We start from the raw sequence: 14,793 nt of genomic DNA, 5'->3' as shown, positions 1-14,793 counted from the left end.
GCATCCCCAATTCTTACCTTATGATGGAGGGAAGGTCATTGATGAAGATGGTTGGGCCGAGGACACTACCTTGAGGAACTCCTGCGGCATTGTCCTGGGACTGAGATGATTGACCTCGAACAACCACAATCAACTTCTTTTCTGCTAAGTATGACTGCAAACAGTGGAAAGTCTTATCTCCCGATTCCCATTGACTCCAGTTTTGCAAAGACTATGCCACACACAGTCAAATACTGCCTTGATATTAGGAGCCATCACTCTCACCTCATCAGTTCAGCTCTTTGCCCATGTTTGGACCAAGCTGTACTGATAAGGTGGTGGTATTGGATAGGCTGTCTGTACTTAAAGTTGACAAGGTACCCAGACCAGATGAGATGCATCCAAGGATACTGAGGGAAGTGAGAGTGGAATTTAGTGGCACTGGCAATAATTTTTCAATCTACCTTCGACTCGGGTGGTGACAGAGGACTGGAGAATTGCAAACATCATGCCCTTGTTCAGAAGCGGCGTAAGGATAAGCCCAGCAACTACAGACCAGTCAGTTTAACTTCACTGGTGGGAAACTTCTAGAAACTATAATTGAGGACAGAATTAATAATCACGTAGACAATAGTGGGTTAATTAAGGAGAGCCAGCATGAATTTCTTAAGGGAAAATCATGTTTAACTAACTTGGAGCTTTTCGAAGAGGTAACAGAGAGGGTTCATGAGGGCAAGACTGTTGATGTGGTGTATAAAGACTTCCAAAAGGCATTTGATACAGAGCTGCTGAAAAAGTTATAGCTCAGTGAATAAAAAGGACAGTAACAACATGGATACAAAACTGGCTGAGTGGCCAAAAACAGAAAGTAATGGTTATTGGATGTTTTTCAGGCTGGAGGAAGGCTGGAATTGGAGTTCCCTAAGGGTTAGTATTGGGACCCTTGCTTTTCTTGATATATATTAATGATCAAGACCTTGGTGTACAGGAATATTTTCAAAATTTGGAGATGATACAAAACTTTGAAGTATTGTAAACTGTGAGGAAGACTGTATAGAAATTCAAAAGGACATAGAGGTTGGTAGAATGGGCAGATAGGTGGCAGATGAAGTTTAATGCGGAGAACTGTGAGGTGATACATTTTGGTAGGAAGAAAATGGAGACAGTATAAAATTAAGGGTACTAATCTAAAGGGTGAGCAATGGGACCTGGGTGTATATGTGCACAAGTCATTATAGGTGACAGGACAGGTTGAGAGAGCAGTTAATAAAGTTTTCAGTATCCTAGGCTTTATTGATAGGGGCATAGAGTACAGGTGCAAGGATGTTATGTTGAACTTGTATAAGACACTATTTAGACCTCAGCTGGAGTATTGCGTACAATTCTGTGTGCTGCATTTTAGGAAGGATGTGAAGGCATTGAAGAAGTGCTGAAAAGATTCACAAGAATGGTTCCATGGATAAGAAACTGGAGAAGTTAGGACTCGTTTCCTTGGAGAAAAGGCTGAGAAAAGATAGAGGTATTCAAAATCATGAGGAGCCTGGACAGAGTAGACAGTGGGGGGAAACTGTTCTCACTCATGAAAGGATCAAGAACAAGGGGGCACAGATTTAAAGTAATTGTCAAAAGAAGCAAAAGCGATATGAGAAAAAACTTTTTCACACAGCAGGTGGTTAGGGTCTGGAATGCACTGCCTGAAAGTGTGGTGGAGGCAGGTTTAATCAAGGCATTCCAGAGGGATGATTATTTGAACAGAAATGATCTACAGGGTTACGGGGAGAAGGCAGGAGTATGACACTAGATGAAATGCTCAGAGAGCTGGTGCAGACATGATGGGCCGAATGGCCTCCTCCGAAACATTATCGCGGAAAAATTACTTGGACACTTTCTCCAGAAGACAGTCACACCCCTTAGGCTAGGGTCTTCTGATTTGGACAGGAGGGTGTGACAAGTGAGGCAAGTAAGGGAATCGAGAAGGTAGCAATGAAGAAGCCTCAGCCCTTGCATTTGTCCAACAGGTCTTCAGCTCTTTCAGCTTGTATGGATAAGAGTTGGGGCTACAGGGTGGATGAGCGAACTGACCATGGCGCTGTGGTAGAGAAAGTCATTCAAGCAGGGGGAGTAAATAGGAATGTAGTGATAGTAGGGGACAGCATAGTCAGGGGAATAGACACAGTTCTCTGCAGCTAAGTGAAAGTCCAGGCTGCTCTGTTGCCTGTCCGGCACCAGGGTTCGAGACAACTGCTCAGGGCTAGAGGGAAACTTGCAGTGAGAAGAGGATGATCCAGTTATTATAGGCCACGTAGATACCAACAGCATAGGCAGGACTAGGAAATAGGTTCTGCTTAGTAAATATGAGCAGCTAGAAGCCAGATTTTAAAAAAGAAAACTTACTCAGAGCAAATAAGATTAGGGAGTTGAATGAATAGCTCAAAGATTGGTATTGGAGAAATGGGTTTCGATTCGTGGGACACTGGCACCAGTAATGAGGAAAGTGGGAGCTGTACTGTTGGGGCAGTCTTCACCTGAACCATGCTTGTACCAGTGTTCGGGCAAGTCGTACAACGAGGACGATAGAGAGCTTTCAACTAAATAGTTGGGGAAGAAGAGGGGAGAAGCCATGGCAATAGAGCAATGTAGCAATAAGGGTGATGATAACCAGAGCTTAGCAGGAAGGGACAGAGCGTACAAAATTATGAGTGAACCAGCAGATAAAGCCTAAATTGGCAAAAATAGTCAAAAAGCAGATTTGATGGCTTTGTATCTGAATACACATAGCATTCGTAATAAAATGGATGAACTGGCAGCTCAAATAGAAATAAATATCTATGTTCTGATAGCCAATACAGAAACATGGCTGCAAGGTGACCAAAGCTAGGATCCGAATATTCAAAGGTAATTGACATCCCGGAAGAACTGGAAGCTAGGAAAAGGTGGTGAGGTAGCTCTGTTAATTAAGGATAACATTAGTACAAGAGTGAGAGATGGCCTTAGTTCATAAGATCAAGATGTAGAATCAGTTTGGATAGAGTCAAGAAATAGCAATGGTTAAGAACTTACTTGTGGGAGTAGTTTATAGGTCCCCTAACAGTAACTACACTGTAGGATAGTGTATACAGGAAGAAATAATGGGGGCTTGTAAGAGAGGTTCTGCAATAATCATGGGCAATTTTAACCTACAAATAGATTGGATGAATCAGATTGAGAAAGGCAGCCTCAAGGATGAGTTCAGAGTGTTTTCTGGACAATTTCTTAGAGCAGCGCATTATACAGTCAACCAAGGAGCAGACTATTCTAGACCTGGTAATGTGCAATGAGACAGGATTAATTAATGACCTCACAGAGAAGGAGTCTCTAGCTAGCAGTGATCATAACATGATTGAATTTCGCATTCAGTTTGAGGATGAGAAGAGGGAGTCTAAGATTAGTGTCTGAAAGTTAAATAAAGGGCAAATACAAGGGTATGAAGTCAGAGCTGGCTAAAATGAACTGGTAAACTAGGCTAAAGGGTAAGACAGTACAGATGCTGTGGCAGACATTTAAGGAGGTATTTCATAACACTCAGCAAAGAGTAAGAAAGAAAACCCAGTAACCCACTAAGAAAGAAAAACTCTAGAAGGATGCACCATCTGTGGTTAATAAGGAAGTTAGAGAGTATCAAATTGAAGGAAGAAGCATACAATTCTGCCAAGATTAGTGGTAGGGTGAGAAGATTGGACAGAATTTTAAAATCAGCAAAGAAAGATAAAAAAAAGGGGGAGAAATTAGAGTATGAGGGAAAACTAGCTAGAAATATAACAGATGGTAAACATTTAAAAAGGAAAAGAATAACTAAAGGGAGGGTTGGTCCATAAGAGAGTTAGAATGGGGAATTAATAATGGGAAATAAGAAAATGGCAGAAGCATTAAACATATATTAAGTGTCTGTCCTCACTGTAGAATACACAAACAACATCCCAGAAATATATGTAAATCAAGCGGTGAAAGAGAAGGACAAATTCAAAACAAGTACAATCACGAGGGAAAGGGTACTGAAAAAACTATTAGAACTAAAGTCTGACAAATCCCCAGGACCTGAAAATCTGCAGCCTAGGGTCTTAAAAGGGGTGGCTGCTGAGACAGTAGATGCATTGGTTTTAATTTTCCAAAATTCCCTAGATACTGGAAACATCCCATTAGATTGGAAAAGCGCAAACGTGACTTCTCTATTCAAGAGAGGAGGGAGAAAGAAATCAAGAAACTACAGGCCAGTTAGCCTACCGTGTGTCATAGGGAAAATGCTAGAATTTATTATTGAGGTTATAGCAGGGCACTTAGAAAATCTTAATGCAATCATGCAGAGTCAACATGGTTTTGTGAAAGAGAAATCATGTCTGACTAGCTTATTGGAGTTCTTTGAGGAAGTAACAAGCAACATGGATAAAAGGTAACCTGTAAATGTGACGTACAAAAAGCATAAGGTGTTGCATTAAAAGTTGCTTCGCAAAATAAGAGCATGGATAGAGGATTGGATACAAATACAAGGGTATGACCTATAAACTACTCCCGCAAGTGAGTTCTTACCTTTGCTATTTCTTGTCTCTATCTAAACTGATTCTACAACTTGATCTAACAGGAAGCAGAGAGTAGGGATAAATGGGTCATTTTCAGGTTGGCAAGCTCCAACTAGTGGAATGCCACAGGGACCAGAGTTAGGGCCTCAACTATTTACAATTTATAACTTGGATGAAGAGGCAGAATATATGGTTGCTGAATTTGATGATAGGAAAGAGAGCTGGTTGTGAAGAGGATAGGAGTCTGCAAAGGGACATAGATAGGTTAAGTGAGTGGGCAATTTTGGCGAGAAGAATAGAAAAGCAGTATATTATTTAAATGGAGAGAGCTTACAGAACCCTGCAATACAGATGGATCTGGTTGTCCTGGTACATGAATCACAAGTGAGTATTCAGGTACAGCAAGTGATTAGGAAGGCAAATGGAATGTTGGCGTTTATTGCAAGGGGAATAGAATATAAAAGTAGGGAAGATTTGTTACAGTTGTACAGGGCATTGGTGAGACAACATTTGGAGTACTGTGTACAGTTTGGTCTCCTTACTTAAGGAAGGATATATCTACATTAGAAATAACTCAGAGAAGGTTCACTCAGCTGATTCCTGGGATGAAGGGGTTATCTTATGAGGAAAGGTTGGACAGGTTGGGCCTGTATCCATTGAGTTTGGAAGAATGAGAGGTGATCTTATTGAAATATTAGATCCTGAGGGGACTTGTCAAGAGAATGCTTACCTTCGTGGGAGAGACTAGAACTCGGGGACACAGTTTAAAAGTAAGAGGTCTCCCATTTAAGACAAAGGTGAGGAAAATTTTTTTCCTTTGAGGGTCGTTAGTATGTGGAATTCTCTTCCTCAGAAAACAGTGGAGGCAGAGTCATTTAATATTTTTAAGGCTGAGTTAGATAGATTCTTGATTAACAAGGGAGTCAAAGGTTAAAGTGGGTAGACAGGGAAGTAGAGTTGAGGCCACAATCAGACCAGCCATATTATCAAATGGCAGAGCTAACCCAAGGGGCCAAATGACCTATTCCTGCTCCTAATTCGTATGTTTGCACATATCCACATCCAACAAAATTTGTTATCATGCAATACCTCCATGATGGTATGACAGAAACCATCCTTTGCAATAGATTGAAGACTGAGCCCCTTTGTATCCGGATGATGTCAAGCAAGTGTGATTGTGGCAACTCTCTTCACTACCTATTTCAGCCTGATCTTGAATGAGTTCCATGAACAACTACCACAACAGGTCATGAATGAGTTTCAACTCGACAGGAAGCTTTTCAATCTCAATAGGCTGAGAACCAAGACTGAGGTGACCCTCCAGCATATCCATGACTGAGAATAAGCCAACAGCTGAGCAGTTGTGGTCCACACTGCAAGTGACATTCAGACCATGCTCAACCTCTTTACCTCTGGATACAAAAGAGTTGGTCTCTCAATCAACATCAGCAAGGCCAAAATCCTCCACCAGCCTTCCCTTGTCAAGCACCTACACCTCCAGCTACTGTTATTGATGAGAAAACTTTAGAAGTCATTGAACACTTCCCATACCTTGGCATCTACCTTTCTCAAAAGGTCCCTATCAAAGAGGAGATATAGCACAGAATCAGCAGTGCCGGTGCAGCCTTCCAAGCATTGCTCAACCAGGTTTTTAACAACAGATCTCCATAAGAGGACAAAGGCTTTAGTCTACAATGCTATTGTTGTCACCACCCTGCTACCTGGCAGACAGACCTGGGTCATCTATCAAAAGCACCTCAGGTGCAGGAGAATTTCCAATAGTGGTGTCCCCACAGAATACTCAAAGTCAATTGGGAAGACAGGCAAACAAACTCCAGCAGTTGCAACAAAGCCAATTTATTCAGCATCACAACCAGGATCATGCAAAATCAGCTTCACTGATATAGACACTGCATTCGCATCCCAAATAATTGGCTTCTGAAGCAGATCCTCTTTTCACAGCGTAAGGATGGCACCTGATCTCAGGCAGGACAGAGAAAATGTTCTAAGGACTTTCTGACGGTCTCATTGAAAAGGGGGCAAATTGACATAGGTGCGTGGGAGGAATGTACCATAAACTGTACCATGTGGCAGCACTTCATCAAACAAGGCACAACATAGTCGAAAATTGACCACATAAATTCTTCTGTGGAGAAGCAACGAAAACTAAAGGAGAGGCACCAGAAGCCTGACTCGGGAACCCCCTTTCCTCAGTTCAACTCTTGCCCTTTCTACTCAAAGACCTCAAAGGATTGGTCTCTGAGTCATCTGAGCACAAAAAGCATTAAGCCTAGCAGGCATCATCCTTCTTTCGAAAGACTGACAATGACGGATCATAAAAGGCTAGTATGCAGGTACAGCAAGTAACTAGGAAAGCTAATAAAATGTTATAATTTGTGAGAGGAATTGAATACAAAACTAGAGAAGTTATGCTTCAGTTATACAGAGCACTAGTGAGATCACATTTGGAGTACTGTATACAGTATTGGTCACCTTATTTAAGGAGGATATAAATGGGTTGGAAGCATTTTGGAGAAGACTAATATCTGGAATGGGCAGGTGTTTTATGAGGCAAGGTTGGACAGGCTAAGCTTGTACCCGCTGGAGTTTAGATGAATAAGAGGCGACTTGATTGAAACATGCAAGATCCTGAGGGGGCTTGACAGAATGTACGTGGAGAGGATGTTTCCTCTTGTGGGAGAATCTAGAACTATGGGTCACTCTTTAAAAAAAAAGGGATCACCCATCTAAAATGGAGATGAGACGAATTTTTTTTTCTCTCAGAGGGTTGAGTGTTTTTGGAACTCTCTTCCTGATAAGAAAGTGGAAGCAGAGTCTGAATATTTTTAAGGCAGAGATGAATAGATTCTAAGCAAGGGGGTGATAGGTTATCGGGGCTAGGCGGGTTGCAGATTTGAGATCACTATCAGATCAGCCATGATCTTATTAAATGGCGGAGCAGGCTCGAGGAGCTGAATAACGTCCTCCTGTTCCTTGTTCATATGTACAACTGTCTGGGAAAGCATGTGGCTACCATGTTCCCTATATTACTTTAAAAATAACTTATTGGCTGTAAAGCTCTTTGGGCGTCCCAAGGATGTGATATATGCTATATAAATGCAAGCCTTTCTTTTGTTTGCTGTATGGGGACTGGTGAAGTCCCACGCGGTATTGGTGTTAGAGATGTTGGTTGATCTGATAGTGATCTCAAATCTGCAACCCGCCTAGCCCCGATAACCTATCACCCCCTTGCTTAGAATCTATTCATCTCTGCCTTAAAAATATTCAGACTCTGCTTCCACTTTCTTATCAGGAAGAGAGTTCCAAAAACACTCAACCCTCTGAGAGAAAAAAAAATTCGTCTCATCTCCATTTTAGATGGGTGATCCCTTTTTTTAAAGAGTGACCCATAGTTCTAGATTCTCCCACAAGAGGAAACATCCTCTCCACATGCATTCTGTCAAGCCCCCTCAGGAAGCCCATCTTGGAGTAATCTGGATGATGGCATTGGGGAACACAAGTTCACAAATGATACAAAAGATACATGCAGGTGTAAGAACACAAAGTTAGGTGAGGAAGAGAGACTGCAAGCATCTAGATGCAATTTGGGAATCAGCCCATTCCTTACATAGTATTACACTGAATATACAGCACAAAAATAGGCTATTTAATCTAAAGAGTCTATGCCAGTACTTATGCTCCACACAACCCTCCTCCACTCTTTTCTAATCCAAATCTACCATCGTAACTAATTATTCCATTCTTCCTCAAATGCTTGTCTAATTTCTCTTTAAATATATCTTTATTATTCGCTTCAACCACTCCGTGGTGGTGAGTTCCACATTCTTACTACTCTTTGGATAAAGAAGTTTCTTCTGAATTCCCTATTGGATTTCTTGGTGACTATCTTATATTTATAGTTATGCTCTTCTCCAAAAGAGGAAACTTTCTCTCTGTATTCACTCTATCAAAACTTTTCATAATTTTTAAAGAGCTCTATTAGGTCACCCTTCGGCCTTTTTTCAAGAAAAGAGAGACACAGCCTGTCAATGCTTTCCTGATATGTATACCCACGCATTCCTTGTAAATTTTCTCTGCAGTCACTCCAGTGGCTCCATGTCCTTTTTATAATATGGCGACCAGAATTTCACACGTATTCTAAGCGCGGTCTAACCAAGGTTCATTACAGGTTTAGCATAACTTCCCTACTTTTCAATTCTATCTCTATAGAAATTAAACCTAGTGCTTGGTTTGCATTTTTTATAACCTTGCTAATCTGTAGTGCAACTTATAGCAATTGGATATGTTAGTACTCTAAGATCCCTTTGTTCTTCTATCCCAACTAGACTTCCACATTCCAAGTAATAAGTGACCTCCCCATTCTTGCTACCAAAATGAGGGGGAGAGATAGTAGGATGGTTTTTCCTTTTTCCACCTCTTAACTGACCGCAACAAGATGTATTTTTAAAAAAGTGTTTTAACCCCTTGAGTGCTGTGACTCTTATGAACAGACAAGACAGGTTTTCTCATAATTTTGAAAGAAAGAATAAATGTTTATTTCTCAACACCTTAATGTAAGCGCAACAGCAGCAACTCTCTCACACACACACGAGACACACACACACAGACAAGAAAAGATGATTACAAAAGAGATAGCATGCATTTAGGTTTTTGAAAAGTCCAAAAAGTCACTATTATACTTGAGTTTTTTTGATATGGAAGCTGGAAACCTTGCAGACCTGATGATTCACCTTTGGTTCACTGAGGAAACGGAGGCTGGAAGTTTCTGGCGATAAATTCCGAATGGCTTAGTCCTGGAAACAGGTTTCTGGCTTTGCTCCAGCTGAGATGCAGCTGAGCCCCTGTAGTGAAGATCTGGCTTGGATTTTCAAATCAGTAGGTAAATGGCTGGCCCCACTTCTCTGCCAGTTAGTGGATTTTACGCAGGGTTCTTCCTTTTCTGGACGGAAACTCTTCCTTCTGTGGCCTCCTTGTCTCCCAGATTGACTGACATGAGGCTGCTCTCCAAAACGTCTCAATGAATGTTTATCACAAACTGGTTTCTGTCAGGTGACCATAGCATCAGTGTTCCCACTGTCCACACAAATGGTCTCTGACAATGTGAGCATTAACACAATGAGGTTTGAATCTCGGCCATTTGCAACTCCTTGTGATACAATAGTTTTTCTCACACGCACTTTGTGGTATTTCATTCTGCAGCCACTAAGCGTGTGGGGTCATGGTGTGTGAGCTTATATAGGTATCTGGACAATAGCAGTTGTTAAATCCGCAGGAGAGCTCTGTTGCATATTTAATGTCATCTCAATGGAATGTTCCAAAAGGTTGTTTACATGTCCTGACCAGACAAGCAGGCTAACTTCCAGCCTTGGGCAGTTTCACATTTAATTGGCAGACAATAAGGGAGGTCACCTGAACCCCTCAACCCCATCTTGTTACAACACAAATTGTCCATTCTCCATGTTGTTTTAAAAGTGTTCATTTGTCATGTATCCGCAGGTATAGCTGCACTGACGTGACAGTGCTACCTCACATTTATCTGTGTTGAACTTATTTGCCAATTATTCGCCATTCTGTAAGTTTAATATCCTCCTGTAATTTGTTGCAGTCCTACTTAGTATTGCCTATTCACCCTGATTTTGGTCACCCACAAATTTAGAAATTGTGCTTTTGATTCCAAAGTCCAAATCATTAATGCAAATTGTGATTGGCAGTGGTACCAGCACTGATCCTTGTGGAACACCATTTCCCACATTCTTCCACTCTGAATAATTACCCATTGCTTCCACTCACTGCTTTCTGTCTTGAAACCAGCTAGAAATCTATTCTGCCACTCATCCTCTGACTCCAAAATCTCTGACCTTATTCATTAGACTGTTATGGGGCACCTTATTGAAGCCTTCTGAAAATCCAGATAAATTACATCTACTGCATTACCATCATATACTTTCTCTATTAACTCCTCAAAAAATTCAAGAAGGTTGGTCAAACAAGATATTCCCTCTTGAAATCCATGCTATTTATTATGTTTCTCATTTTTAGATATTTGTCTATACTCCTCTTTAGTAAGGATTCCGTTCCATCGTTACTACTGATCTTTAGCTGACTGGGTCTACAATTCTCTGGACATGTTCTGACAACCTTCTTAAATATAGAAATTACACTAAGTATCTTCCAGTCCCAGCACTACACCTTTTTCTAACAAATTATTAAATATGAGTAGTAAAGCCTCTGTTATCTCTTCCCTAGATTCTGGCAGATGACTATTTATAAAGATAAGTGTTGTTGTTATGCACATGGTTGAAAGCAATAGTCAGCATGTCTATACCATGCAGGGTCATGTGCTCAAAGCAGCTGAGTAGGAAAGGTTCCTGTGTACTATAGTGCATGAATCACTGAAGGTCCATGACCAGTGCTGCGAGGCTATTGCAAAAGTAAGCAGAGTGTTCAAATGTAATGCCAAGATAATTAAATACAAGACTAGATTTGTTCAAAGCCTTTGTCAAGTCTCATTTGGACCACAGTGTCTACTGACAGTGCCTTCACATGATGGGTGATTCTTAGGTGCTGAAAAACAGGAGGTCTATTAGATTTATACTTTAAGTGCCCACAGTTACAGTAAGCTTAGGAGGAGATTTGCATGAGGTAACATAATAAAAAGATTCAATTCAGCCAATGTGGATAGGTTATTTGCATTAGATAGGTTTGAGAAAATCAGGGGACACAACTACAAGTTATGTAAGTATAGAACTAAGAGGTATTTCTTTTCACACGGAATTACCCAACTGCTGGAACAAATCGTTGGCATATACAGTGGCTGATTTGTTGCAAGCATTCAAAAGGAAATTATGTACGTTGTTTAATCACCTTTTGGAGGTCCGAAATCAATTTTGGGAATTTTTTTTCACCTCTCCCTGGAGAATGTGTGGCTGAGAAGATGGGGTAATGGAATGTAGAAGTCATACCATAACAATATAAAACAATTTTAGCTTCAAGGATGGGTTTTCTTTTCATATCGTTGGCTTTCATATATTTGAATGGTTTGGTGAAGCACGTAGGATGGTTGAAGAATAGAACATATAGAAGTTACATCATAAAATGTAAAAAGACCATTTGACAATGGTCAAAAAGACAAAGAGACCATTTGATCCAGATGTTTCTCTCATGAGTCACCCAGGCTAATTTCACTAGTTTGTTCACACCCCATAACATTCAACATGCATCATTTAGTACGTCAACCCTTCTAAAATAATTTACTGGCCTCTGAATCAGCAACTGTTTGTGGCAGAAAATTTCACATTCTCGGCACATTTTTCTAAATTCCCCATTAATTATTTTTTAAAAATTCTTTATATGTTCATGGGATGTGAATGGGCATTGCTGGCAAAACCAGCATTTTATTAGTTGACCTTGAGAAAGTGGTGAGAAGCTGTCTTTTTGAAATATGACATAAGTGTGGTGAAGGTACAACCATGCTGCTGTTAGAAAGGGGTTTCAAGCACTTTGACCCAGTGACAGTGAAGGAATGGTGATACAGTTTCAAGTTAGGATAGTGTGTGACTCACAGGGCAACTTTCAGGTGTTGGTATTTACATACACCTACCACCTTCATCCTTCAAGGTAGCTGAGGTCATGGATTTGAAGTGCTATCAAAGAAGGTGAGTTGCTGCAGTGCATCTCGCAGCTGGTACACAGCAGCCATGTTAGACTGGTGGTGGATGGGATGCAAATCAAGCAGGTTGCTTTGTCCCAATTAGTGGCGAGTTTCCCCGTGTTGTTGAAGCAAAGAGACCTCACCGAGTATGAAGTCAATGTTGAGGACTCCTTGTGCCACTCTTCATCCTGACTGTATACTGTGCTGTTATCAGGTTTATGCTTGACCAGTCTACGGGTCTAGTTTTCCTCACTTTGTCACAAGTCTCCAGATGTTAGAAGGGGACTTTGTAGGGTCAACTGTGCTGGGTGCTGTTTTGCCATGTCCAAATCCAATGCTTAATTCGAAGCCATGGATCCATCAGTTATTTTCTTCTTATCCTTCTTTGTAGCTGTTTGATTCAACTGAGTGGTTTGCTCAGCCATTTCAGTGTTGGTGTAGGTCTATGGTCACATATAAGCCAGTCCAGATCAGGACAGTAGATTCCCTAGTTGGGTTTTTTAACAAAAATCCGATAGCTTAATGGTCTCCATTGCTGATCCTATCCTCGTGTTTTTTTTGTTTTTTCTAAGAAAAAATGAATTCAAATTCATGAACTTGTGCAGTGGGATTTGAATTATATCTCCCGGTTATTAGTCCAGGCCTCTGGATTACTAGTCTGATAATTCAACCACTACATCATCTTGTTACCCTAAATGTGAGATTGACCATCTCACCAACCAATGGAAACACCTATCATAATTCATTTTTCACAACCTTTTATAATCTTGATGATCTCAGAGGTCAACATTTTTATCTTCTCAGTCCTAATTTCTCAAGTCTCTCTTAATAACTACTTATCCATATGTATATGCACGTTGTGAGGGAATCTATATTTTTGGATTATTGTCTGTGTATTTTTATAAGTTAGCTCCTGTGGGGGTGACCTTTGGTTAACTGGAGAGTGTAAGATTTAAGGTACAGAATGTACCCAGCTTGGATACCTGCAGGGGTGGAACCTGTTGGGAGATATTATCAGTTCAAGAGGCAGAGTGAACAGCAGCCCATGATGGGCAGTTGTGACACAGAGGAGTCCAGAACTGGAGAAGGCAGTAGAATGTTGCTAGCTTCATGCTGCTGGGGAGACTGGGGTTAAGAGAAATCCAGGGCAGTTATCAGCCCAGTGAAGCTAAAATGAACAGCAGCTGTTGGCTCTGTAAAACTGGCATTTAGGGCAAGGGAAAGCCCACAAGCAGTGAGGTTCTGTTCAGAGTAGCTAGAGAGCTGGAACTGTGCTGGCAACTAGATGCTAGGCTGCAGCCTTAGGAACCGAGTGGCACGCAGTTTTAGGAGGAAATTGAGCAACTGGGCAGCTAGCAGTCGTTGGGACAATCTGAGTTGGAGTGGCTTTTGAGAGAAATCCAAGGCTAGATCCTCGAAAGAGAGGAGCTGAAATCCCTCAGGAGGAAGACAGTTGTAAAGAATTTTTGTGACTAACTGTGTGGGTTGCTGAGAAAATCTGGGGGTCCTGTCTTCATTGTGTCTGCCATTTGATGTGTACTTTTTAGTATGTTCAACTTTAGTTTGCCTGTTAATTCATGTTTATCTCATATTAATTCATAATGTTGGAGTATAAGATAGATGGTATTGTTTGTTTAGTTAACTCGTGTACAGTAAATGTCTTCTGTTTGTGTAAAACCGTGGAATCTTATGGCTTTATTCTCTTAACTGGGATTTCAAATTTCGTCTAACAAAAACTGTTGCCAGTCCCTAACCAGATCGTAATAAAATTTAGGGGTCTTGTCCAGGACCATAACAAAATTTGGGGTTCTGGTCTGGGATCATGACTATGCACAGCAACAAAACTGTCCTAACAAAATAATGTAAACTGCTGTACTGCAATACACTGAATAAGTTAAATATTATGTCAAACAAAATATGACCATTTATGAATAGGGTACTTATGATGGGAAAGAAAGAGTAAAAAACTCCCTGAACAGTGGCTTAAGGACACCATTGACTTTTTATTGTTGGTGCTGGATTCGACTGAACAATGTAACTTTGTTTTTGACTGATATCATATCATAAAACTGACAAAATTCAGCAATAACAATCACTAGCTTGCAATTTCAGAGAAGCAGCAAAAATAGCTGATGTGCAAGAATAAGAATTTATACCCAATAGATTCAGCTGACTTCTACAGTTGAGGTTTAGAAATCTTTACTCTCCATGTGGTTCATTCTGTAATTATCCTAGAATGCTAAGTGGTTAAGGATTCCGTACTCTATCATTAGCCCTCCCATTGATGACTACAGAAAATGTACATGGCTGAATAAAATTGTCGTCACATCACTGCTAAATTCCATGTTTATTTGAACTACCCACTTTCAAATGCAAAACATTTATCATGTTATTTTTGAGACATCAAAGCACAGTTTGCTAAATATAAATCCTTACCTTTTTCTCCAATGGTCCGGATGGTAACTGCAAGATAGAAAAAGAAACTGCTGAAACTTTGAAAACCAGAAGATGCAAGCTTGCACATTAACTAAAGCTCACAGTTCACTAAGTGTAAACCATGACACCCACATTAACAGTAGTCAAAACACA

General features: G+C 40.6%; 1 protein-coding gene across 2 annotated transcripts in view; it reads right to left on the bottom strand.

The window, feature by feature from the left end:
• LOC121284037 (palmitoyltransferase ZDHHC20-B-like) overlaps positions 1-14,793 on the bottom strand; it is a 123,607-nt gene that overhangs the window by 96,015 nt on the left and 12,799 nt on the right. For both annotated transcript variants that reach the window (XM_041198998.1, XM_041198999.1), the window contains exon 2: positions 14,641-14,667. In XM_041198998.1, coding sequence (XP_041054932.1) covers positions 14,641-14,667 — 27 coding nt within the window. The remainder of the gene's footprint in view (positions 1-14,640; positions 14,668-14,793) is intronic.

This window comes from Carcharodon carcharias, chromosome 11, assembly GCF_017639515.1.
Source record: "Carcharodon carcharias isolate sCarCar2 chromosome 11, sCarCar2.pri, whole genome shotgun sequence".
NCBI lineage: Eukaryota > Metazoa > Chordata > Chondrichthyes > Lamniformes > Lamnidae > Carcharodon > Carcharodon carcharias.
Note: the sequence above shows the minus strand (reverse complement) of the source record. Positions and strands in the feature narration are given on the sequence as shown.